The sequence below is a fragment of the Nyctereutes procyonoides genome, unplaced genomic scaffold (genome assembly GCF_905146905.1).
Source record: "Nyctereutes procyonoides isolate TBG_1078 unplaced genomic scaffold, NYPRO_anot_genome, whole genome shotgun sequence".
Taxonomy (NCBI): domain Eukaryota; kingdom Metazoa; phylum Chordata; class Mammalia; order Carnivora; family Canidae; genus Nyctereutes; species Nyctereutes procyonoides.
The window spans coordinates 7,332,013-7,359,271 of NW_026575044.1; the positions used below are offsets into that span (position 1 = coordinate 7,332,013).

The following is a 27,259-nucleotide window of genomic DNA, read 5'->3' on the forward strand; positions in this document are numbered from 1 at the left end:
GTAAGAACACTTTTGGAGAGCCACTTATTTTTAGGGATGTTTTTGTTAATTATTTCCTTTCTTTTGTGTTTATTCCTTTGAAAGATGTTGATCTCCTTTCTGTTTCTGCTTCCTTTCCTAGAAGTGACTCATGTTCTAATCTGATAACTCATGTTTCAACATTGTACTTAAAATTCTGACACACTTTGCAGTGAAGAAAATAGAAATAATTTACTCTAGGAAATATGAGTGATGCCATTAGGGTTTTTTTTTTTTTTTTTTTTTGCGTACTTGAAGAAGTAGGGGTTGCTGAAAGCTACTCCTCTTCTATTTTTTTTATCCCTCTTGTATTTTTTAAATTTGTTTATGTTTTTATTCAAATACAAGAACCTAGCCCTTGTAAACAAGTATAGGATTTTTTTTGTTCTTGTCAAACATGGAAGACATCATGTTGTCTACTAATTTTACTGTTGTTTTTATTTTGTTGTTATTGTCCATAACAATATAGAACTAAATTAGATGTTGGCCAAAATAGGGACTATCTTATCCTGTTCTCTTCCATTCAGTAGATAGGAGGACCCTTAAACCTTGTGGAGACTTAGTACTTTCCATCTCTTAACAGTTGTTTATTCGTTCTTTCATTCATTCATTTATTCGTCCATCAAATATTTGTTAACCAGACAGCAATGTCCCAGGCCACTCCAGGCTTTTGGGATAAATTAGTGAGCAAAACCAAGGACTCTATTTTTTTAGGTACTTAACATTCTACATAAGATGTACGTGTCTTATCTTCTGAGGCCAGAGATGTAGTTGTGTGCCTTTTAACGTTTTTGTAAAGCTCAGTGTATTTCTTTAAGGAGGATATGACTAATTGATAGTGTCATTGTAGGAGGAAGTGATCCAATAACATATGGGACAAATGGAGAAGGAGAACTATCTGGGAATTCAGCTATCAAGGTGAATGATATAACTCTTAAAAGACACACACGGATAATTGAATTATTTTAGTTATCGTTTTAACCTTCTCTCATTTCTCTGCACCCCTGACAAACTAAGAGATTGAAACATAGGGATTCATACTGTGGACTTTAGAGTCAGGTTGGCCTGGATTTCCTGGCTATGCCCCTTAATAACTAGGAGATTTCGATCAAGTAATAAAACCTTTCTAGGCCTCAGTTTCCTAGTTTATAAAGTAAGGATAAGAATCTACCTCAGGAAAAAAAAAAAAAAAGAATCTACCTCAGAGGCTTGGTATGAGAATTAAATAAAAGGAAAAATGTAAAGAGTTTAGCATACAGTAAACATTAATAAGTAATACCTTACCAAAATTATTCATCCTTTAAGGTAGGATCTTTTTTCTGCCCTATTTGAATGAAGAACCCCGGGATTAAAAGAATTAAGTTACTGGTCCATGGCCACATAAGTAACAAGAAGGTGAATGCCATGATTTGACACTGTAGCTGTGTGAGTTTTCTACTGTTTTCTGTTGCCTCTCAAGATATAATTTTTCCAGAACACAAAGAAAATAAACTGAAAGTGGTATGTATACATTTGTGTAAAAAAATAAATAAAAATTTTAAAAGCCACAAAGCCACTAAAACTGTCAGCAAATATTTAATTCTAGTTAATAGTAGATATGCTTTCTATAGCAGATTAGCAATTTTCTGTGTATACAATATAAGTTTGAACAAATGAGTAAATATGTTGAAGATAATGGGAGCCAAGTTTTTCACTGTTGAGGAAGAAAATTATAGTGATGGAAAGAAGGGAGACTAGATTTTATCTATGCTGTTGGGTTGGAATTAGAAAGATTAGTGTGAATGTACATGTATTATTAATATGCACTTATGTGGAAAAATAATTATATATTTCTACCTTTGTATGTATATTCTTATCCTGGTACTGTCTACTAAGATTATTTAGAAGCAGACTTCTCAGTAGCAGTGTGCACCACCTGATGACAAATCTTGGTTCTAAATACCATTCTCCACTAAAAGGCAGAAGAATTCCTTGGACAAATGATGATTGCAAGACTGGTACAAGGATAGTACCAGATGAGCCTGGAACATCTTGGTGGGGATAGAAGGCCAAGGCATTCATAGGAGTAAGAGAGAGATATAGGAAACAGCTTGAAGGGGTTCTCACTGGCCAAATCTAGTATGAGTTAAACAAAAAAAATAAATAATGGCCGTAATAGATTATAGCCCACTGAGTAAAATAGAAATCTATGACTCCATGTTGATATCAATGAATTAATAAAGGGAGAGAAAGGAAGATCCTTTTTTTTTATGATAGAGAAAGAGAGAGGCAGAGACACAGGCAGAGGGAGAAGCAGGCTCCATGCACCGGGAGCCCGGCGTGGGACTCGATCCCAGGTCTCCAGGATCGCGCCCTGGGCCAAAGGCAGGTGCCAAACCGCTGCGCCACCCAGGGATCCCAGGAAGACCCTTTCCTGCAGCACAGTGTTAACTAACAAATAAGGAAGAATGTTAGAATAGAAGAGTCACCATTGGATGTAAAATTAGTGGATTAGAATTTAATGAGGAATAGGGTATTTAAGTGGTCTTAGCATCTCCCAACAAATTACCTATCAATTACAAAGAAGGAGGTAGTACCTTTATAGTGGAGAAGCCTGGGAGAGCCCACCTAACCAGTGGTATGTCAGGGCTGCCTCATGCCAGCCTATGAAAGCCAACCGTGTGTATTTTGTCCCAAATGTGTGTTCAGTGATGTTACTTTGGTAGCCTAAAACAGGCCATGGTAGAAGCATTTACACTGGAAATTGGTAAACACTACAAATAAACAGTTCTGTCCCTCTGGAGACCAGTTATTAAACATTTTATAGCATACCAATGACATTAAACAAGTGTTCAAAGATAATATTGCTAATGTTGGGACAAATGAACATCATGTGTCTTAACTCATAATAACACCCATACCTCTCTGCTGCTTTTCTATATAATTCCATCAGGAATGGCTCTTGGCTAGAAAGCATGTTAGAAAGGGTCTGATAGGGCTACCTGGGTGGCTCAGCAGTTTAGCACTGCCTTCAGCCTAGGGCATGATCCTGGAGACCCAGGATTGAGTCTCATGTCAGGCTCCCTGCATGGAGCCTGCTTCTCCCTCTGCCTGTGTCTCGTGTGTGTGTGTGTGTGTGTGTGTGTGTGTGTGTCTCATGAATAAATAAAATCTTAAAAAAAATTTTTTTAAAAAGGGTCAGATAACTTTGTCTTACCAATACTGTCACAAAGCTCTCTATATTGTACTTTAAAAGGGAAACACCTTTTAACCAAAAGGGTTATAAGTTTAATACTAGAACTTTCAGCCCTCAGTGAAAAGATGACTAGAAACATGGCAGACAGGACTGGTGCCTCAAATCACTGCCACTATAGGCCTCATTCTTGGGTTAGACTTGAAGCTTTCATCATTTCTGTCCCAGACTCATTGATGAACTTTAAGATCATCAGAAACTTTTAGTTCTTCAATGTAGCTATAAAATTTTAAATGTCCTTTAAAAAATCTAATAAGTCATTTTTTCTCTTCGACATGAATATTTTTTAAATAGCAGGATTTAAAATAATGATACAGAAATGTTGGGGATCAGAACAGTTCCTCAGTCTGTTTCTTTAATGGGATGGTATGTATCATTGCAGACATTCTTAGAAAATATAATCAACCACAACTATAATTGGAAAAAAGGAGTGGCAAAACCTCTGTGTGTACATAGTCTGTGTTTTAAGTCTATCCAGTACTTTTGACTTTAACTCTTGTCATCAAGAAAACATTGACATGGCCACGCATGCATTTGTGGCCACTGGTGATTGTGAATAATTTGGGGAAGAAGAAAGATGTTCCTATTGTAGTCCATTTGCTCCTTTTTAAAATTAGCTCTATGGAGGTAAATTTAAATATGATAAAAATCACCAACTTTAGGTGTGAAATGGTGGAACCGTCATAATCCTAATACAGAATATTTCTGTCAACTCCAAATTTTCCTCATGCCTATTTGTTGCCTCACACTCATCCCCTGTCCTCAGTTCCTGGTGGCACTCATGTGTCGCTCTAGTGTTTACTTTTCTAGAACATCACATAAATGAAATCATACAATATGTTTTTGGTGCCTGGCTTCTTTAAGCATACTGCTTTTGAGGCTCACTTGTGAGTTATACTTATAGTACCTTGTTCCTTTTTATTCCTACTATTCCTTGTATCCCTGTAAGGCTATAACACAATTCGTTTATCCACTTGGCAGTTAATAGACATTTAGATTGTTTCTAGTTTTTAGCTATTATAAATATATCTTTCAGCCTCATTTTAATCACAACCAAGAAATTCTTCTTTACTGACATTGCTTTTATTCCAGTTTATAAAATATAGCTAGCTACAAATCTGATTAAGTGAAATCATCAGTGTTCTGAGTGAGAACGGAAGGAAACCCAGTTGGGGAAGACCAGCTCAGCTACCCTTCAGGGCGCTCTCACACTCCACTGGGACTGACCTCTCATTTTTCTTAGCTTTGGTTGTTTACCCCTTATAGCTTTCTTATCATGTATTCCACCTTCTACTTCCTATTTTAGCCATTTTGAATTCCCAGTCAGGAGCAAGGACTATGCCATATTTGTCATTATTTGACTCCGTGCCTAGCAGAGTGTCTTTCACATAATACAGTTATGATAAATATTAAATGGATTGATTTGAATTCTTCCCTAATCCCTCCCTTGGATACATAAGTGGTTTTTATTAATTCTTTCATCCATGATCACATTACCTCTGGAGGGTCATAAAATAAGTTTCCCTAGATCAGAATATTTCAAATACCACCTCTGCCTTCACATCACTTACAATGTAACCTTGAGCAGATTTCTTTTTTCAGCTGTAATGTGAAAGGATGTGATTAAACAGATCTGAGATTCCCTTTCAGTTCTAACAACATTGTAAGGTTTTATAAAAAGCCTACTAAGTTGGGGCAGCCCCAGTGGCGCAGCGGTTTAGCGCCGGCTGCAGCCCAGGGCGTGATCCTGGAGACCCTGGCTCGAGTCCCCCATCAGGTTCTCTGCATGGAGCCTGCTTTTCCCTCTGCCTGTGTCTCTGCCTCTCTCTCTCTGCAGCTCTATGAATAAATAAATAAAATCTTAAAAAAAAAAGCCTACTAAGTCAGAAAGAACCTACAGGAGGAGAACGCAACACGGGAGTAATGGGGGCTGAAGGGAGGAAATAGGAAAGTACGGGTATGCCATGTTTTTATCCATTAAAAAAAATGTGAACTAGACTTGTGATCATTTCGTACCACAGATATTGAATCATTATGTTGTACACCTGAAACTAATATGTCAATTATACCTCAATTAAAATTATAAAATAATATGTAGTTTCTTAAATACAGTAAAAATTGGAGAAGGATTCAAGAAACAAGACATGGTGTATAACTCAACATTTGTTGGTAGAGCTTTTTTTTTTTTTAATTTCATTTATTTATTTGAGAGAGCAAAGAAAGTGCACATATGAGAGGCAGGGAGGGGCAGAGGGAGAAGCAATCTCCCTGCTGAACAGAGAGAGCCTGACCTGGTGTCGATCCCAGGACCCTGGGATCATGACCTGAGCTGAAGGCAGACGCTTAACTGACTGAGCCACCCAGGCACTTTGGTCGAGTATTCTTTTAAATTGTCTTATTTTATAAGGAGAGGTATAATAACAATAGTTATTTTTTCTATTATAAATTTAGAATATCAGTTATTAGGCAGCTTCTCATGCTAAAAATTGATGTTGAGACCCTTATGTAGAAGAACCATAGCCACAGTTTACCAAGGGTAGCCCCAGTTATCACTATTGTCCTGGTATGATTATCAATAGCTCTCCTTTTCACTCTCAAATGCATATTGGTTTTGTATCCATTTGTATTGGTGCATTGTATGGCTACCTGGTTTTTAGTGATCTCAGAGCCCCACATCTCCCTGCCTATAACCAGGGGTCTGACCTAAATGTGGTTACTCAGTGGAAGAGTTCACTTTTTTAGGCTCATTCCTTCAGGAGCATGATCTCCAGCTGACAGAGGCACCAGAGCCACTATCATCCAGGCACTCTTATTTTTAACATGTCTGAAAAGTTTTTGCCCCCTCATTACCAGCTTGAGCAGATTCTCCAGCCTCACTAAAGACTGCACCCTCCCGTCCCCCATGGTAAGGGTATAAGAACATCTATTCATTAAGCATTCACTGCTGACTTCTTATGTGCCAATCCTAAGGTGGGCTCAGGATTTAGAGACACAAAGATGACAAGAAGCAATAATTCAAGTGTGATAAATGCTATCTTAGTAGGATGTATCCATTTACAACATATATTAAGATCGCTGAGGAAAGAATACTTGATTTAAGAGAGAATGGGAGGAGAGGGGAGAATTTTGAGCAGACTTCAAAGGACCAGGGTACATTGAGTAGAAGGACAGGGGTGGGGGTGGAACTGGATGGTGGGGGAGACATCCCAGGAAAACAGAGATATAAGCAGTGATCCACAGGCAGAAGATGCATGAAGTGACTGGGGAGGCAAAAAGTGGCCTAGTGTATCTATTTGTTGCAATATACCAGTTTGGAACTTAGTGTGAGGGAAGACCTTGGAGCAAGTCCAGGGGGGTGTTGTTATTAGAAGCACCAGAAGGGACCTTATTTCACATTTAACGTGGACTCCTGATGATTCCATTTGAATGAGGTATGGGTATAGTTTCCTTCTGAAATTTTACACCACAACATTACTGCATGCATTGACCAATTTCAATACAGACTTTCCTTATGTTGCTTTATAATTAGAAGCCAATGAATCGAAGCTCCACAGCGGTATGTAGACTACTAGTGATAGCTTTATGGAATTGTTTATTTTTAGTTTGGCAAAGGCAAGGCAGTAAATATCTCAATTAGTAAACTAAAACAGCACGGATGAGAAATGCCCACAAGGAGATAAGGAGTTAGAAATAACTAAGTCAGTTAATTAAAGGAAACCCTCATTTCACTTACCCATATTTAGAGTATGAGGAACAAACCTAATGTGTGTGTGTGTGTGGTGTCAGTATCTACACTGCTGCCAGCAATGTGATCCTGTACATTCTTCAGCTTCTAATTGTTTAGGCAGTTTCTTTCTTTAGGAACCACTGTGATGGGATATTGACCTGGTGGGATGACCCATCTCAAGGAGTCAATATCCCATCACCCAGGGGTGGGATATTGTCTTGGACTGTGGCATATTCTCATCTTGCAAATTCTCTCAAGTGACCCAAAAGGGGTCTTATTATGAAATGCTGGGGGAAGTTATTCATTTTCATATTCATATTTATATTCCCATTATGTGGCCTAATGTGTGAAGATGTATACTGAAAACATGCACGTGGCAGAAGCATTTATTTGCTTCTAGATAGGATCTCCTACATTCTATCTGAGATTCCATTTTAAGTTGGAGAGGAAAAGCAGAGTGGTCTACAAAGCTTAGTTTCAAGAATTTAAGTTTTGGTGTATTGAATCATGCCTTTTGTAGAACCACAAGATCCGTAGGAAATCTGACCATTCAAAAGCTAAAACAACAATTGGTGGCACAGAACGTTGACAGTCTTAACCAAAAAGGGGGTATGTGTTTTAAAGTTACAAAATATTCAGAGGTCATGATGTTTTGATTTTTAAAGTTGTATACTTTAGTCCCTTTCAATGTATGGCATGTATTGAATACGGTATGAAAGGTCCTTTGGCTCTTCCCCCGCAGGGGGCGGGGAGGGATTGCTGGAGAGTCTGGCAATGATTGTTGTCTTCTTCTGCTTCACAATTTACAATGTATCAGCTCTCTGTGGTCTGTAGGGGAAATGGTGGGCCTTGATGCATCTGTAGATTACATTTCTGTCTGTCTCCTCTCTGCTTTGTAGACTGGAAAAAGATAGCATTCAGCAGAGCTTTAGCAACGAAGCAAAGGCTCAAGCCCTTCAGGCCCAGCAAAGAGAGCAGGAGCTGACACAGAAGATACAGCAAATGGAGACCCAGCATGACAAAACTGGTAGGTGGTAGGGAAAGATTAGAGCCTGGGCACTGGCTCACAAGCCAGGCCCACGCCTTACTGTGAAATGACATCAGGAACACCTGTAACCTTTGGCTGGCCGAAGGGAGCAGATGCTAACTACACCGGAGATTCCGAATTACATATTAGTTAGCGTTTAAAAGAGAAAATGGAAAGTATTGCCCACTGTCTGTTGATTTCAGAGTGCTGCTCTCACATCTGTTGCACCATCTGGATTATGAGTTTATTTACCTGTGTTCAAGAAACGTAAAGCTGAGAGAGACCACAACAAAGTAGAAAAACAAAGGGCTTGTTTTTGGCTGGGTTTTCAGGCACACATGTTATATAAAAAAATAGCATCAGAAGCTCTGCGGGAAATGCTCTGAGCTTACAGTTAGAGTCTCCTGAATAGCATTGAACAGTTCCCACAGTACACACATTATAGCTACTCTAAAAGCCTAATGAGTTTGCTTCAGCATCCAAACTGGAGAAAAGCTTTAGCCATTAATCGGTTCTTAATTCACTGTCGCAGCTGGATGTAATTCAGTGGCTCCAAATTGATATGTTCCTTTATTTAATCTTTGCAGCTTCGAACATTTTTAGCATTTGTATGATTTCCCCACCTCCCCCAGCCCAATCTAGAGTGATGTTTAATCCTTTGCATTCTTCAAGTTCTCAAACTGCTGTGAAAATTCACTAATACAAGGCATTGACCACAGCTGGCAGCTTGGCTAAAAATTGCCATCTTTCATCACATCGGTGCTGTTTTGCAGACTGAGTTGGCCAGTAACTCTTTACCTTTAATTTGAAAGTAAAATGCACTTTTGTTCAAAGCAGGCAGTTTGATGTGTTCAGTCGGAGCATTCTGTGGTTCCTTTCACTTTTGAGTTGTGTGTTCACAGACAGTGTTAGTCAAAACAAGACCATGTCAGTCATTATAATTCCACACCACATACTCCAAGCTGATTGTACTATTAAAACAAAAGTTTAATTGATCCTGTCTCTTCCAGAAAAGTGTTGCTTAATTTTTAGTGCCTTGATTTATTTTGCTTTGTAGATTATATGCTTTTTGCCAATAAAGAGCTAAAATCAGAAAGAAATAAACGGATTTGTTAAACCTTACACTTAAAGATAATTTTCACATGATCTCCTGTGCACTATTTTTGATGACACGGTAAAAAAAAATTATTGCTTATCCTATAGGTGAAAAATTGTGGGATAAAATTCATTAAATCATTTATTTGCTTCTAAAAGGCAAATGTCATATTGACTCACATGATTCCCTCTAGCATTTTTCCAGAATCAGTAGTTGTTTGTCCAGTAAGAATAAGAGGAGGAAATCCTAGAAAAAATTAGTGTTTACCCCTCCTGCTCGCAAGATTCTAGTAATCAAGGAGTGTTGAGCAGAATCTCTGATTCTAAATACTCCGTGAGAATATTTAACTGTTAAGAGCTCCTTAAGGACACTTCCTTTTATTTTGTACAAATATATCACACTCTCTTCAGTTCCTTTGACCAGATCTTCAGTGAAACTCATACTGTTGACAATGAAATCCAAATTTGAAAGAAAATCATGTATTTTACCTTCATAATTAAAGAAGTATATGCAAGGGGTTGGAACAGTGAGATACGTGGGCGAATATGAAACATAAAGTATGAATTACAGTATAGAAGAGAGTTCCTCCGTTATTTTAGTTGTGAATTATCTAATTGTGATCGTTTTTGACAGTTTATAGTAAAATTGTTAAAATAAAAATATAATATCTTGCATATTACAAAGATACAGGCATCTATGGCTTCATTTGAGATATCTGACAGTTTATCAACACCTTAAAACATTACCCCAAGCTAGAGTGATCAAAAATGTTTTTGGTGTGTAATTATTAGACAAATTAATGCCTCCCAAGATTCAGTGTCTTTCTGGGTGAGTGGTCCTTTGACTTAGGACCTTGAAATTGACCAAATGGCTTACCAGAAATGGGTAGCAGTCTTAGCACTTACCAATCTACATATGGAAGCCCTGCAGAATTACAACCATAAATATCTTATATTGGTGGGGGGTTTATTGTTATTTCCAGAAAATGAACAGTATTCATTGCTGACCTCCCAGAATACATTTTTGACAAAGTTAAAGGAAGAGTGCTGTGCATTAGCCAAGAAACTGGAGCAAATCTCTCAAAAAAGCAGGTAGGTAATGTTACACAATACTTTCAGAGCACTGTTTGTGCGAATACTGTCATTTTTTTTTCTTAAAAAACAGTATTTCTACTATTTGAAGCTAATGTCAAAATTAGATATGTGTTGACATATTTCCTGTGAAAATATTTTCTCCGTATGACAGTTTCTTAATTATCCATACAGACACCTAGGTGTTTTTTCATGATTATGTGTATGTACTATTATTTGACTTTTTTAATGTTCAGAATTGATAATTATAAAACTTCAGAACACAAAGTTCAAGATGGCAAATATTTTAATAAAGGATTCAGATAAATCAGTCAAGCAGTTTTAAAGTCTTACGTTGGTACAGTTAACATTTTAATCTGTTATCACAGTGCTCCACGAACACCCAGAAGCTGTTTCTAGGTCAAATGATAATAGATGAAATGTATATCTATAAAAATGAAAGTAGGTGATACTTGAAAATAAATAAACCCAAACCATTCTTTTGTTCTCCTAAAATTGACTTGTTTTACAGTAACAGCTATCATTCATTTTGTAGATACACTGTTCTTTTATGAGATACATTGATTGGGATCTTCATAAATTATTTTCTGCACATTTTCTAATCATATTACTTCCCATGGATGGATGATTTTATACTCTAAATGACAAGAAGCCTGAATTCTCATCTCAGCTCTGAGAGTGTGTAATCTTAGGCAAATTTACTTGACTTCTTAAACTGTGCTTTCCTCTTGTAAATGAATGATATTGGATAGAATCACTTTGAACTGAACTATAAAAGGCATCATTCATGTAGCTAACTAGACATCAGATGTCCCATTAAAATACAACCTAATGGAAAAATAACCTGTAGATGTCTTCTATTTTTTTCTGAAGCTCACTAAGATCTACACAGAGCAAGTGATAGAGCTCAACAAACAAACTTCTGACTTAGGTATCTCATTCAGAAAGAATTTCCAAGAGAATCAGAGCAAATCTGATCAACCTGAGCCCTATCTTGGGTTCCTGCATCAGGTGGCTTAGCTGATGGAATCCCCATCCCTGAATGAACCAAAATGCTTATGAATCCAGTTCATTCTGCTCATAGGAAGACAGAGCCTCCTAAAAAGCACTGGAATATGCTCTGACGTGTGCACCTCCTTAGCAATTACTAATTATTATTTTTTAAAGATTTTATTTATCTATGCATGAGAGAAACAGAGAGAGAGAGAGAGAGAGAGGCAGAGACACAGGCAGAGACAGAAAGAAGCAGGCTCCATGCAGGGAGCCCAACGTGGGACTTGATCCCGGGACTCCAGGATCACGCCCTGGGCTGAAGGCAGGTGCTAAACTGCTGAGCCACCCAGAGATCCCCAGCAATTACTAATTAAATATCTTGTTTGGGTAGAGAACAAGCTCAGGGTGCCAAAATCCCAGATATTTTCAGGAAGTTTGACAGGGAAACCCAAATGATTTTTTCATGGAAGAGACCCTTATATCAATAGTAGCTATTGCTAATTAGAAATATTTAATTTGCCTCACATAAACTCCAAAGTAAAGGATTTGTTAGAAATAAACAAAAACAACTATCATATAATTTAAGAAAAAGTTATATTGGTCTGGGACTTAAAGGATTGTGCTATCTTAAGATTGCTTTGTGATCAATTATTAATTACCTTGCTCTCTAAGGAGATGTAATTCTGGAGATTGCAGCATATAAAGAGAAGGACGTGTACAATGCTTGGTATATGTTATTTAATTCTTACAACTTGAGACAGGAATTATTATCTTCTTTTGCATGTGAGGGAGCCAATACTCAGAGTATTTAAATAGCTGGAAAGTGGGAGAGCTAGAGTCTATCATAGATATTTCTAGTTCCAAGGCCTATAATCTTTCTTGTAATAAGTATAATATTTTATATCTACTACCAAAGAAAATCGAGGCCAAAGTAGTGATGATGAAAAAGTTTGGGAAAGAAAAATTCTTATTTAAATTCCAGGAGAAGTAGGCATGCTTGTCATGGGAGAGGTCAACCCCTCCCATGGGTCAGCCTGTGCCCTGTGCCCCGGGCCCTCTTTTTGCTGATCTAAATCTATTCATTTACCCTGTACAGACTGAACCTCAGGCCCTCTCCACCTCCTCTTGCTTTGGATCCCTCCAGTGTCTGACCACTACTGTGTTGATTGAGTGTGTTCCTCTATGTCTGACACACACATGGCACTCAGTACATATTTACTGACTAAATGAATGAAACAGGTATGGTTTTACACCCTCATATCTTGCCCTGATTCTGGTCCCAACCTATTCCTTTGTTGATGACAGGCAAGGTGCAGTAAAAACCATTTCAGAATTCAGGAAGAACTAGGTTTGACTCTCACTTGGCTGTTTGACCTTGGGTACATTGCCTAATATCTCTAAACTTCAGCTTCTCCATCTACAAAATATATATATTTTTAATTATTGATTGAGAACATGAAGGGGGTCAGGAGGGGCAGAGGGAGAAGAGAGAGAGAATCTCAAATAGGCTCCATACTCAGTGTGAAGCTTGACCCTGAGATCATGACCTGAGCTGAAACCAAGAGTCAGATGCTTAAGTGACTGAGCCACCCAGGTGCCCCTAAAACATTTCTAAAACTATGTTGCAAGATTGTTGTGGGAATTAGAAACATAGAGAGATACATGGATCCACACATATACATACATGCCTATGTAAATCACCTAGCATGGTGCTTGACACACAAAAGTGTAACCATAGGTGATAGCACTGTTTTAAGGTCTTGACTAGAGTAGTTTGGATTTGACTTTGATCTAGCCATTACTGTCTTTGCCAGGGAGGGTCTGAGTGCCATTCTGACAGACATAAACTCTATACCACAAGGAAAACCTTTTTTAAAGGCAAAGTAGGATCAGGAAAATGTGGATCTGACTGTGTTTCAAGTCCTGCTCTGATGGCTGGTTTTGTAAATCTGAAGAATTCAAATAGGCATCTACTGTAATTTTACATGTTTATCCAAAACTAAGGCCTGGCAATCGTAAACATTCAAGAAACCATTACTTATATTTGTTAAAACTTTTAAGAGCCGCCAAAGTTTTTTAAATATTCATTTTGTGTGTCTCACAAGAAAGTGGTACATATGATAAAGATTGTTTTTTTTACTCTCAATCTCTTGTCCACTGAGTCTCTTTTCTTTCTGGCTCCCTCCATGAAGACTATGACATTTTCAAAATGCATACAACATTTATCATTTGATTTTGACATTACCTTTTGCTTTGAATTCACCTATATAACTTGAAGAGATCAGAGTATTTCTTTTTAAATAAAGATTATAAACTTAGGAAGCCCTATAGATACTCTCCAGGAGCTCTGTATACCCTATACTAAACTTTGGATAAATGATTTTTCCTGCATTTTGAGGTAAGGAAAATCTTGGAGTTTTTGGAGCTTTCTAAAGTGTTGTCATTGTGGAACTTCAGTCTCCAAAATAATTAAATCACATGGTAATTTTGATCCCGCTTTTCCTCAGAGTACTACAGTAATATTTTTTTAAAGTAGGTATATTTATTCTGTATTGATCAACAATTGAAACCAATTTTTTGACTCCCTTTTTCTTAAACGTGACATTTCTCTAAGAGTTCCATGTTATTTATAATCCCATATTAACCAAATGGAGTCACACCATTTATAACAAGCTTTATTTTTTTTTACTCACAGATCCAGCCCTTTAACCAGAGCCCATGCAGTCCCTAGGAAAGCTGACAGTCTGGGCTCACCATTCCGTAGGCTCTAACTCGTTACCCCAGCCTCATGTTAGGCTGCTTTGTGGAAGTGTTTAGAAATGGGTCCTCCGTGTGTGTCCATTTACATGTTTTTTTCCCCAAGTAACGTAGGTCGTCTTGTGGCAGCGCCTTGTCCTCCCATTGTCTGGAAGCCCTCCGCAGTGATTAGCACGCTACTTTGTGCACCGCGCATTCCACACCGCTTGGGTGGTGTCTTTAACTCTCGGGTTTGTGAATGGCACATCCCATTTTCAGACTAAAAATGAACTGCCGATTCTGTGCATTTTATATAGCTTGTTTCTGACCATGAGACGAAGAGAATTAGTTCCATTTTGTTTTTAATTGGCACCAGGCAGACACTCTGGCTAATTTTAGTTGATGCTCCCATAAACTTTAGCTACCCTTTCGTCTTTGTTCTCCAGAACCCTGGGAGCTTATTACAACTATAGGGTTGTTTTTGAGGGTGGTTAAGTGGAGCTTTTAAAATATTTTTGGGGCAACTGTGATTTCTGTTTATCAGAGTGAGGGAAGTGTTCCCTCTCTGCAGGCGCTTGGATGAATCAGCAGTAAAATGTTCACAGTGCAGTTTGTAGTGCTCTGACCGTGGCCTGGGAAGAGCTGAGAAGTGTTGGGCGCTGGGAGGCATGAGCCTCTGCCAGCTGCAGGGTGAAGATCCAGCCTGTTCTCCGTTGCAGCCCCTGGGCACTTGCATGTTGGAGAGACAGGCTAGCAGCGAGCACAGAACCCCGGTCTACATGGTGGTTTTGCTTCTCTTCTTTCTTTCCCGTCATTGTCACTTTCTGGGTTGCTAGGCTTATGGATTGATGTCTAACACTGCCCATTGTGTATTTGTGATTTGCGTTTTGTAATTAAGAGGAACAATGGGAGTCCATTGGGTCTCGTTATATATAATGGTTGGTTTAATTTGTTTCACTTCTATCTTGTTAATTGTAAATTGATCATTAAGATTTGAATTCTAATCTGTCACCAGGGTTGTGGGTATTGAGGCTAGAGCAATGATCCTGGTTTTAATCACTGATGATGAGAAACAAATTTTATAATTTTGGTACATATTGCAGTTCATATATTTTAACACTGTATTTTATGGTGTTATAAATATTGTTAAATGACTTTTAGTGTAGTTTTACTGTGTGGACTATAATGTATAAATTATATTACTGTTTTGGCAACACTCAGTATCCAACTGTGTGAGTTTAATTGAAGTAAAGAACACACACCCGGTTGAACTATTTTTTCCCCCCGCATATTTAGATGATGTTAGGTTGGGATGCTGCGCAAATTATGTTCTGCAAGGAGAGACTCATACTGGCTTCTGCTAATTGTCACCAAAAGTTAAGTGAGAATCTAAAAGAATAAAAAATTAAGGGGTCAGGTTTTCCCTTAAAAAGCAATTATCATTGTAATCGTAATTGTAGTAGTAAAATATTATACTTCATGCAAGTGCCACTATACAATATAACTGGTATATAAAAATGCAGGGAAAAGTTCATGCTTCTGTGAAGCCAGGAATTACCTAAATTTTCTTTTTTTTTAATTAATTTATTTATTTATGATAGTCACAGAGGGAGAGAGAGAGAGGCAGAGACACAGGCAGAGGGAGAAGCAGGCTCCATGCACCGGGAGCCCGACGTGGGATTCGATCCCGGGTCTCCAGGATCGCGCCCTGGGCCAAAGGCAGGCGCCAAACCGCTGCGCCACCCAGGGATCCCCCTAAATTTTCTATAAAAATGGATTAGAGTCAATTATTCTTTTATATGACATTGGGATAACCATGCCACAAATGTAATCTTGAATCAACACAGAAACTTGTGCTGGAAGTTTACTCTCTGAACTTTGCAAACTACTAGTTCTTTCAATATATCATGGGCCCTAGACAGACAAATGATGATGTCCATATGTATTTGCCAAATTTTTATCAAACATTGCAAATTGTAAGGCAAATTACCATTATAAACAAAGGGAGGGGAGAAACCCCAAAATATGCAAAGCAGAAAAAAATATAGCAGTAAAATACCTGATAGTAATGTGCACTTTACAAAATAACATTTATCTTTTTATGGTCATGCAAGAAATCCTCAATATAGGACATTTGGCTATAACTACAAAGAAAAATTAAGAAAAAATTTTCCTTTGACATTACCATCCAGTGAAGTATATTGTTCAGCTGTGAAGTATCTCCTTTCAGTGAGTTTGTGTGTGAATGTATGGGCACATGCATTCACCTGGTTAGTGAGTTCTGTATATACAGTTTGTATCCTGCTTTTCACTTACTGTCATCTGGTGAACATTTGTCTACATCACTACTCTGGAAACTATTTTAATTGAATCATTCATATGCATGATACTTCATTAGACATTTAAGATGTTTCCAGTTTTTAACTGTTATGAAGAATACAATAATAATTTTGTCCATAACTCTGAATTTTTTTTGCTGATTCCCTTAGGCAAGATGCCTAACAGGGGATTGCTGGTCCAAAGACCCTGAACTTGTCTCTTTTTTTGTTGCAATGATTTGGACCCTTTTTAAGGCTGTTGAGGTGGATGACTTTGATCAGGTGCTACATTAAATTCTCAGTATACATGTACCCGTATCAATATGTAACACAAACAGGTGAGGTTTAAAAAAGAAAAAGTGAGAGGCAGTATTGTACAGTGGGTGGGACAACCCCTTTAGAGTTGGACAGGCCAGTGTTTGTATCTGGGCTGGGCTAATCACCATTTAGGTGACCTCCTACTTATCTCAAAGAGAAAAGGAAATAAACACGTACCTTGAAGAATTAATTGTGATCATTAATAAAAAGGATGCATTCAGCTATCTGGCAGAGAGTAGGCATGCACTAAATATTCAACTGGAATCTGGCTTTGTTATGCATTTTTTAAATAATAGTAGAAATTGAGTATTTTATAAATGTTTATTGACCTCTGTGAATATTTTTCATATTCCTCATATTTGTTTTTAATTGGAATTTTGCTGGAGAGTGGAATAGCACTTTATTAAATGAGGCTTCTAATACTCATTTGTCTCATTTTTTATGTGTTCCCAGTTCTTGTTTTAATTTTGAAATTTTTATTCCCAGTTCCTTTTGGTTTTTATGAATTGTTTTCAAAATCAAAATGACTTTCAGTTTTTTTTTGTTCAGGTTTATTGAGAAATAATTGACATACATCACCATCTAGGTTTAAGATGTGGAGCCTGATGGTGAGGTTTATATGTATTATGACATGATGGCCACAGTAGATTCAGCTAAAGTGACTTTATTTTTTGTCTTAAATCTATGTCCATTGTAAAAACTCAAAAAACATGGAAAAGGAAAATAAATCTTTAAAAATTCCTAATTCTGACACCTAGAAAGAATCAATATTAAAATGTAATATACACATCAAAATATTTTAAGGGGGAGGGGAAAAGGTATTTTTAATTATAAAATGGTATCACTTTTATAGATGCTGATTTTTCAATATTTTCCTTTCTTACCAGTATATCATATTTTTAGGTCAATAAATCATATTTCTCAGTTAATAAATAGTGCCAACAGATAGCTCTCACTGTCCGTATAGCCTCTTGATATTCCTTTGTATAAGTAATGTAACCAATCTTCTGTTGACACATTTCTAGATTCAGTTTCCATATATTGGGTTGTATAGCAAGGCTGCTTCTAGAAAGAATTGCTACTGTGAACATTATGATTTTTTTGTATGTAAAGGTTTTGTATTTTTATATTGTAAAATCTATGTTTCGTTTGTGATTGTTCTTTTAAAAAGTGACTTTTTTTTTCCCCTGGGGAAAGAACTGAGAACAGATAAATATTCCTCTGCATGTTTTCCTAATCCAGGTTAAGGATATCTGTTGTTTTTTTGGAGTTTATTTTAGTACATAGTACATGTTGTGGCAGGAGATACTAATCTTGGAAGAACACTAACTTAATAATTTCTTATAACTCCCTTAAATTACCAAATATTGTATGTGATTTTGAAAGGAGAAGCATAAGTCATTATTAACTGATTTGGACTATTTCAAATATAGGTAAATTCTTATTAAGAGAAGCAAACGTAGATTAAGTGCTTGATCTGAGCTTGAAAAAGAGATAATCCCTGCTCTCATGTATAATCTAGTAAGAAAGATGAGGCATCGAGCCACAGTTCAGAGGAATAAATTATAAGCTAATACATGCATAAAAGCTGGGGGTAGTTTTAAAAAATGTGCTGACATATTGAGAACTGCAAAGTATTGATCAGAGCAAGCTTCCTTTGAGATGAACCTGGAACCAAAATGAAACAAAATGAGGAATGAGGTGAATGGAAAGTGGGAAATTGCTTCATACAATGAGGCTACTTGGTCCTTGGGATGAATTCCAAGTAAATCCACATCTCTTCTTGACCAAGAAGAAAAGGCTCTCTCACCTAATGGAAGAATCCTTTCATTGGAGAGACATCATTCTGCTTCAAATGTCTTACTTAAACTTTAAGAAACAACCAGTCTTTAACTGTATGCAAGAGCTTTAAACTTTCAGTACCTGTGAGGCAGTGGGGCATGGGGGGGGTGGTGGCCACAGGGACCATGTTGAACCAAAAACAAGGACAGGGATATGGTTTTTCTCAGATAGGTATCTTTCTGATCTTTAAATTTTGAGACTTGAGATAATCCTCCAAGATACTGAAGAGGTAGCATATTTCCTGAGAGACGTGAATCATCACCTAAGGAGCCCTCTGTGATCCCAAATGAGATGTGTGAAGGCAGAAAGAAGATTGGATAAATAGAACCTGATGTGGCAAAATGGAGGAAGGCAAATCTTATGTGTCTCCAGAGGAGTCACTGCGAATGAAAGAAACTGATCTGCTCTTGGGATACCAGAAAAATTCGGAAGGCAGAAGTGGAGCATAGGACTGAAACCAAAATCAACAGTTCTACTCCCCACCCTACCCAGCTATGACTGTCCTCCTCCACCCAGCAAACTGGGGGCTTCCTCTCTGAAGACATTAAACAAACCAGCAGCCTCTGCTTAAAATAGAGGCACTGAAGGCAGCATAGAGAAATTAATATTGACGTCTGCATTCTGAAAGGTGAGATCCTTACCTCTCTATTTCCGACCTGCTCCTAGACCACTGCTGGCAAGGGTCAGACAGAACAAGCAGGGAGCTGGAGGATTCTGCTCTTGAGAAGCAAAAGAGCCACAGAGGAAAGAATTGTACACACTGGTATTAGGAATCTCCCACTGAAAAGGGTGGCTTCACATTCTGTCAATCTACACTAAATCCCACTCATCTGGGGACAATAAATGTATACCAGTGCATATGTGATCATAATCAAGTACTTAGCCAGCAAATACCAATATTGAGATAATCACATGATATAAATGTGGCTATTGCTTTAACTACACATTGAAAAACTAGTAATTATATTGACAAGCTGGAGATGGGGCCGGGGGAGGTAGTGGGTAGGGGAATGTCATTTTTCATTATTATGCTTTTTGGAACTATATGATTTTAATCATGTGCCATTACATTAGCTATGTTAATTAAAAGAAGCAATGCTCCATCCTAGAGATTAGGCCTGGGGTTGCTTCTGTAGCAGCATGGTGGCTGGCCTATAATAGGCACTCAATAAATATTGGGTATGAATATGAATCATTATCATTTTTGTGTTGTTCCTGGAAGAAGCCATCTCTTTCAAAGTAAATCATTATTCCTTTCTCTGTCTCCCACTTGAGTGCCTGCAATGCATATATTCCTCCACTAGATATTTTGCAATTTCTGAAATATTCTGTTTTACATAAAATATTTACACCATCATTTTTAAGCATGAGACTTAAGAGAATGCCAAGGTTATACAGTAAAAACATGCTCTGTAATAAATACTTTAACATCTGTCATTTCTGTGTTTTTACCTCTCTAGATCTGAAATAGCTCAGCTCAGTCAAGAGAAAAAGTATACATATGACAAACTGGAAAAGTTACAGAGAAGAAATGATGAATTGGAGGAACAGTGTGTCCAACATGGAAGACTACATGAGATAATGAAGCAAAGGTAATATGGCTTAAGTAATCAACTGACATGCCATATCTTAAAGGTGTTGGGTTCAAAATCAGAATGGAAATTGATGTGGAATAAATAGAATTCATGGCCACCGTGGCAGTCAAGAGACATGCTCAAAATCTAATGCTCTTAAGTATTTATGCTTTCTCAACTTAGATTGTTCTTATAATACAGAGGGGAGAGCATATCTCCTCTTTATTATTCTCTAGACATAGATTTAACAGAGGGCATTGTAGGAGAACCATCTGACTTTAAGGTGTAAGTCGGTAATGTAATATGAAGGGATTTCATAGTTTCATGTGTTTTTTGTAAGATAAAATAAGAAGGTCAGGTATCTCTTTTTTTTTAAGATTTATTCATTTACTAAAGAGAGCGAGTGCACGCTTGAGTGGGGGGATGGAGAGAAAATCCCCAAGGAGACTCCCTGCTGAGCAAGGGGCCTGACATGGGGCTGGATCCCTCCACCCTGAGATCATGACCTGAGCTGAAACCAAGAGTTGGATGCCCAACTAACCGAGGGTATTGCTCGAGTCAGGATTGACTCCAAACCCTCTGATTCTTCCTACTGGTGTGCCTTGGAGCAAGCTACTTGACCTCCCTCAGCAAGTGTCTTCATCTGTGTACTGGGGCTAATAGTGACCACTTTGCAGTTTGAGATCAAGATCAAATGTATGTCAAGCACCTGGCTCCTAACAGCCACCTTCCAAATGGCACCAATGATATTTGCTTCCTTTTTCTGAATGAAGAAACATAAGCTCAGAGAGACTAATGGATTTGCCCCAAGGGACAGATTGAGGAGGTGGTAGAGTTCACACGTGGATCTTGATCATTCAACTCCAGATTCCTTTCCTGTTTAGTGCAGTTCTTTTGTAATAAACACAGCCTCTTCTCGATTTCTGTAAATGTGTCATATAAAATTTCTATACAATGGTGGATTCCCGAGGGGCAAAAAGTCAGTATTTACACCCTGCAATGAATTGATTGCGGTAGATTTGGACTCCACGTGGCGATCACATGTACAGCTCCACAGCGGGTTTGCAGTGGTTTTCTTGGTCTGCAGCCCCCCATTCCTATCCCATTCACCAGACATTCCACACCTCTGTTTCAGAAGCACTTGATAAAATTGAGAGGAAAATGAAAATGCATATAGACTCCTTTTATTTTGTTTTTATTTTTTTATTTTAAAGATTTTATTTATTTATTCATGAGAGACACAGAGAGAGAGGCAGAGACACACAGGCAGAGGGAGAAGCAGGTTCCATGCAGGGAGCCCGACATGGGACTCGATCCCGGAACTCCAGGATCACTGCCTGAGCCAAAGGCAGATGCCCAACCACTGAGTCACCCAGGCATCCCTATTTTAAAATTTAAAGTCAACATAGAGTCCTTGGGGAGGGGGTAAATATTTTATAATGTTGATCACTTGCTCTATTGAGAAGAAGAAAGGCAGTCAGAGAATGGCACTGCTTTTCAGTCACTGAAATATTAAAATACGGGTGCATTTGGGAGGTATTAATCATTCATTTATTTACTCATTAAAAGATTTACTTAAACTCAGAGATACTGTTTTAGGCCAGACTAAAATATTTTAGATTTTATGGGCCATATGTGATTTCTGTCAGAAAGTCCTTTTTGTTTTGTTTTTGTATTTTATAACCTTTAGGAAAGCCAAACCATTCATAGCTGGAGGGCCAACAAAACGAGCCAGAGGATTTGGCCTGGCCCTTGGGCTGCAATTTGCCATACTAGGCAACCAAAGCTTCTTTGTAATATTTATTTTTCTTAAATTTGTATTAGAGTCCACAAAATACACTCACCCATGTTATCTTACTGGAAAGTAGCTGTAACTATCCTCCATTTCCAGATATATAATGGAAGCTTGGAAAGCTACATTTGCCAACTGAAGGTTAGGCACCAAATTAATGATTCATTCATTCATTCATTCTGCAGGTATTTATTGATCACTCTCATGCGTCATGTTCTCCACCACACGCTGGGGATAAAAGAGCAAAGTAAATGTAGTCCCCAGTGTCATGGAATTTACAGCCTTTTTCTGGTAATGTTTTAATAAGGTATTTATTCATGTATTTTGTCATAGAAAATAGAACCATGTGAGAGCTCCACAGGGTCTGCAGAGGGAACAAGCCCTAGAGCTAGTAGAGGACCACTGAGTGCACTTACGTGCTGTCAAGAGGTCAAGTATTGGGTTATCAACCCCCAGCGATCGTCACTGCTTTGTCAGTTATACATTCTTACATGTATAATGTAGAATTTTTGTTTTCTTTCCTGTGGTAATGTATCATTTAAATTATACACATAAAAATCATTAAAGAAGATGTGCAGCTGCTGATTGAAATATAGCAAGTTAGTGAGTTTAAAATCGGTAATTCTTCTATAAACTACCACAGTATGATTTTTACCAAATCTATTAAGTTGTATTTTTCTAATAGAAAATTTATTCCTTGAAAACCAGTGTTAAGAATAGGAAATAGGAGCACCCAACTGGTTCAGTCGATAGAGCATGTGACTCTTGACCTTTGGGTCCTGAGTTTAAACCCCATGTTGGACCTAGAACTTACTTAGAAAAGAAGGGAAATAAAATATTGATTCTAATCTAATGTGACATTCCATTTTGGGGAAATTAAGACTATTCATTGTTTTCAGAGAAGTACCTGAAAATAGAAGCCTGAAATCTTAACCTTTATTTCATCATTTAAAGACAAAACATTGGCAGAGAGAATCCAACAATATTTTGAAAGAATTACACACTACAACCAAGTAGGATTTATCCGAGGTATGTAAGATCAGTTCAACATTCAAAAATCAATTAATGTAACCCATCACATCAATAGGCTAAGAAAGAAAAATCACATGGTCATATCAGTACATGCAGAAAAAGCATTTGACAAAATCCAACACCTACTCATGGTAAAAACTCTCAGTAAACTAAAAGTAGAGGGGAACTCCGTTAACTTGATTCAGAACATCTACAAAAAATCTAGTGCTAATATCATACTTGATGGTGAGAAATTCAAAAGCTTTCCCACAAAATGAGATATAAAGCAAGAATGTTCCCTTTTGCTTCTCCTTTTCAATATCATACTGGGAGTTCTAGCTAATGCAATAAGACAAAAAAGTAAATAAAAGATATAAAGATTGGGAAGAATGATATAAAACTAAAACTGTCTTTTTTTGTAGATGACATGATCATATATGTAAAAAAAATCTCCTGGAACTAATAAGCAGTTATAGCAAGGTTGAAGGATACAGGTTAATATTTGAAAATTAATCACTGTCCTATATATCAGCAATGAACAATTGAAATTTGAAATTAAAAACACAACACCACTTATATTGGCACCCCAGAAACGAAATGCTTAGGTATAACTAATGAAATAGATACAAGATCTATATGAGGAAAATTACAAAATTCTGATGAATGAAACCAAAGAATTAATAATTGGAGAGAGATTCTATGTTCATAGATAAGAAGACTCAATATTTCCAAAATGTCTATTCTTCCCAACTTGACCTATAGATTTAATGTAGTTCCAGTTAAAATTCCAGTAAGTTATTTTGTGGATAGTGACAAACTGCTTCTGAAGTATATGGAGAGGCAAAAGACCCAGTATAGCCAACATAGTTTCAATATGATGAGGGAGAAGAAAGAAATCAGAAGGCTGGAACTATAGTACTTCCAACTTACTAAGAAGGCATAGTAATCCAGATGATGTGGTATTTGAGTAAGAATCAACAAGTAGATCAAAGGAATGGAACAGAGAACCCAAAAGTAGGCCCAAGGAGAAAAGGCAATACAATGGAGCAAAGATAATCTTTTCAACAAATGGTGCTGGAATAACTGGATATCCATATGCAAAAAAGAAAGAAAGAAAGAATCTAGACATAGATCTTATGCCTTACAAAAAATCAACTCAAAATGGATCACAGACAAAAATATAAAATACAAAACTTTGAAACTCCTGGAAGTTAACTAGATGACCTTGGGAATGATGATGACTTTTTAGACACAACACCAAAGGCAAAATCCAGGAAAGAAGTAATTGATAAGATAGACTTTATTCAAGTATAAAAGCTCTGCTTTGAGAAAGACCATGTCAAGAGAATGAGAAAACAGGCCACAGACTAGAAGAAAGTATTACACATCTGATAAAGGCCTATTGTCCACAATACTCAAAGAACTCTTAAAACTCAACAATAAGAAAACAAACAACCCAATTAAAATTAGGTCAAAGACCTTAACAGACACCTCATCAAAGAAGAGCTACATATTGGCAAATAAGCATATGAAAAATGCTCCACATCATATGTCATCAGGGAAAGGCAAACCAAAACTAACTACAATGAGATACCTGTTAGAGTGGTCAAAATCCAGAACACCGACACCATCAGGCGCTAGCAAGGATGTGGAGCAATAGGAGCTCTCATTCACTGCTGGTGGGAATGCAAAATGGTACACTTTGGAAGACAGTTTGGCAGATTCTTACAAAACTTAAATGTATGATCCAGAAATCATGCTCCTTAGTATTTACCCAAAGGAGCTGAAAACTTATATCCACCCAAAAACCTGTACAGCAATGTCTATAGCAACTTTATTCATAATTGTCGAAACTTGAAAACAACCAAGATACATCTCTTCAATAGGTGAATGGATTAATTGTGGTACAACCAGACAGTGGGATGATATATATAGTATTAAAAAGAAATGAGCTACCAGGCCTTGAAAAGACATGGAGGAACCTTAAATGTTTATTATGAAGTGAAAGAAGCCAGTCTAAAAAGGCTACAAACTGTACAATTCCAACTCTATGACATTTTGGAAAAGGCAAATGGTGGAGGCAGTAAAAAGGCCCGTGGTTGCCAAGGCTGTGGGGGGGGGGGGGGGAGAATAGAGGATTCCTCGGGCAGTGCAAAATATTTTGTATGATACCATAATAGTGTCTACAAGTCACTATACATTTGTCTAAATCCATAAAATGAATGACTTCAGAAATGAAGCCTAACATAAACTATGAACTTTGGGTGATTATGATGTGTCCACATAGTTTCATGACTTGTAACAAACGTATCACTCTGGTAGAGGATGTGGATAATGAGGGTTGGTTTGTACCTGTGTGGGGACAGGGCATATGAGAAATTTCTGAGCTTTCCCTTCATTTATGCTGAGTCTTCCCTTCAGTCTTAAATTAGTATGAAAAAAGTTAATTTAAAAAACGAAGCAATAAATTGAATTTTACATTAAAAAAACAAGAATTCCAAAAAAATCATGAAGCCATTTTTGTAGGTTTTTTTTAATTCTTACACATCAATTTAATTTCAAATCTACATTATAGAGCACATTTTGTTACTAAAACATGTTATTGGCCAATTGTGCCTTTTTTCTTATATAATTAATTCATTAAAGATTTAATTTATGTAAGTGAAGTAGTTGGCATTGCTCATTACATAGGAAAATTACTTTTATTTAGCTTTTTATTTTGAAATAATTTGATTTCTAAAAAAGTTACAGAAATAATGGGTGAGTTCCCATATGCCCTTCGCCCAGCCCTGCACAATGTGAGCATCTTACATAACCACAATACAGTGATCTGGCCTAGAAAATTAGCTTCAGTGCAATACTAGGAATGCACTCTAGACCTTCTTAGATTTTCACTAGCTTTCCCCTAATATTCTTTAGTTCTGGTCCAAGATTCTATGTTGCATTTAGTTCTCTTTTCTCTTTAGTAGTCCTTAGACACTCAGTAATTTCTCTCAAGGGGGAAATCTGCTCTGTGACAGTTCTGACTTCTGGTAAGAAACTGCTCCATTGTTTGTAGAATGGCTCTCAATGTGGGTTTGTCTGAGGCTCTTCATGTGTGGGCTGAGGTTGGGCATTTTGGGCAGGAATCCAACAGTATTGTGTCCCTCTGAGTGCACGGTGCTGAGGACGGGCTGTCATTGTGTCCTGTCACTAGTGGTGGTGACTTTGGTCACTTGCTCAAGGTGGTGCCTGCCAGATCTCTCCACTTGAGAGAAGTTCTTCAGGGCCTTTAGGGAGGTAGAGACCATGCAAATACCCTGTTTCTCCTCATATATATATTTTTCAAGATTTATTTATTTTAGAGAGGCGGGGAGAGGGAGAGAGAAGGAGGAGGGGTAGAGGGAGAGGGAGAGAATCTCAAGCAGACTCTATGCTGAATTCAAAGCCTGGTGCAGGGTTCGATCTCATGACCCTGCGACCAGGACCTGAGCCAAAACCAAGACCCAGACACTCAGCTGACTGTACTACCCAGGAGCCCCTCTCATCATATTTTTAAATAGACTTTATCTTTTAGAATAGTTTCAGGTTTAGGAAAATTGCTTTAAAATAAACTTTTGTGGGACCCAGGAAATTGAACAAAATCCCCTACCCCTGGACAAGCAGAGCAGGACTGCCTCTATTTTGGGCTGCACCCACCTTGTGCTGACCTGCTTATTACTTAGGGCACTGCCCCACCCTAATCAAAGACCAGGACACACCCTAACCGGAAATCCGGCTCAGCAGACCAGCATGACTGTGCAACTTTCTGCGTATCCCATTGGCCACTGGCCCCTATAAAGTTGCTAAGCCTCTTAGTCTCGGGGTCCAAGTCCCTGCTCCGTTGCGTTGGGTATACTTGGGCCCAGGCTTGAGCTTGTAAATAAACCCTCGTGTGATTGCATTGGTGTGTCGGCTCCTTGGCAGTTTCTCGGATTCGCGATCTTGGGCACAACACTTTATATTATAAAATTTAAAGATATACCTATTTAAAATAAAATTTGTTATTTTAAAAATCTCTCCAAGTCATATCATGTAAAAAGTATAAAATAATTTAACTGATTACTAAGGGTATTCCTAAAGATATGTATTTCTGTGGAAGGCTTTGAGAATCAGATAAATTTGGAGATGCTAAGGTAGACAGAGGAGATATGGGACACCAATCTCAACTGTGGCTTGAAAGGAAGATAGGAGCTTATAATGTGGGTTTCCAGATCAGGTGCTGGCAAAGTGAGCTGATGCCAGAATTGGTTTATTCTGTTTACTGCGCATCTGTTTGGTACCAGCCACCACACTAGGCCAGGGGGTACAGAGATGAAAAAGGTCCACACTCCTTATACCCTGGTTGCAGATTTTCTCTCTGTTTGGGCTGATGGGGATCCAGAGCAGCTGTGACATCACTCACTGTCTCTTGGGGTACTCTTGTGCTTCCAGAAACCCCATGGACAAGAAGGAGGAGGGTTCTG

The 27,259-nt window shown here is 37.8% G+C and overlaps 1 protein-coding gene across 5 annotated transcripts in view; it reads left to right on the forward strand.

Annotated features, from left to right (window-relative positions):
- The window catches only part of SDCCAG8 (SHH signaling and ciliogenesis regulator SDCCAG8), a 234,719-nt gene that overhangs the window by 141,492 nt on the left and 65,968 nt on the right, over window positions 1-27,259 (forward strand). For all 5 annotated transcript variants that reach the window (XR_008664244.1, XR_008664243.1, XM_055323989.1 and 2 more), the window contains 3 exons: window positions 7,877-8,004; window positions 10,083-10,191; window positions 19,859-19,990. Coding sequence is in view for 3 of the 5 variants with exons in the window: in XM_055323989.1 (XP_055179964.1) it covers window positions 7,877-8,004; window positions 10,083-10,191; window positions 19,859-19,990 (369 nt within the window). In the remaining 2 variants the exon portion in view is untranslated. The remainder of the gene's footprint in view (window positions 1-7,876; window positions 8,005-10,082; window positions 10,192-19,858; window positions 19,991-27,259) is intronic.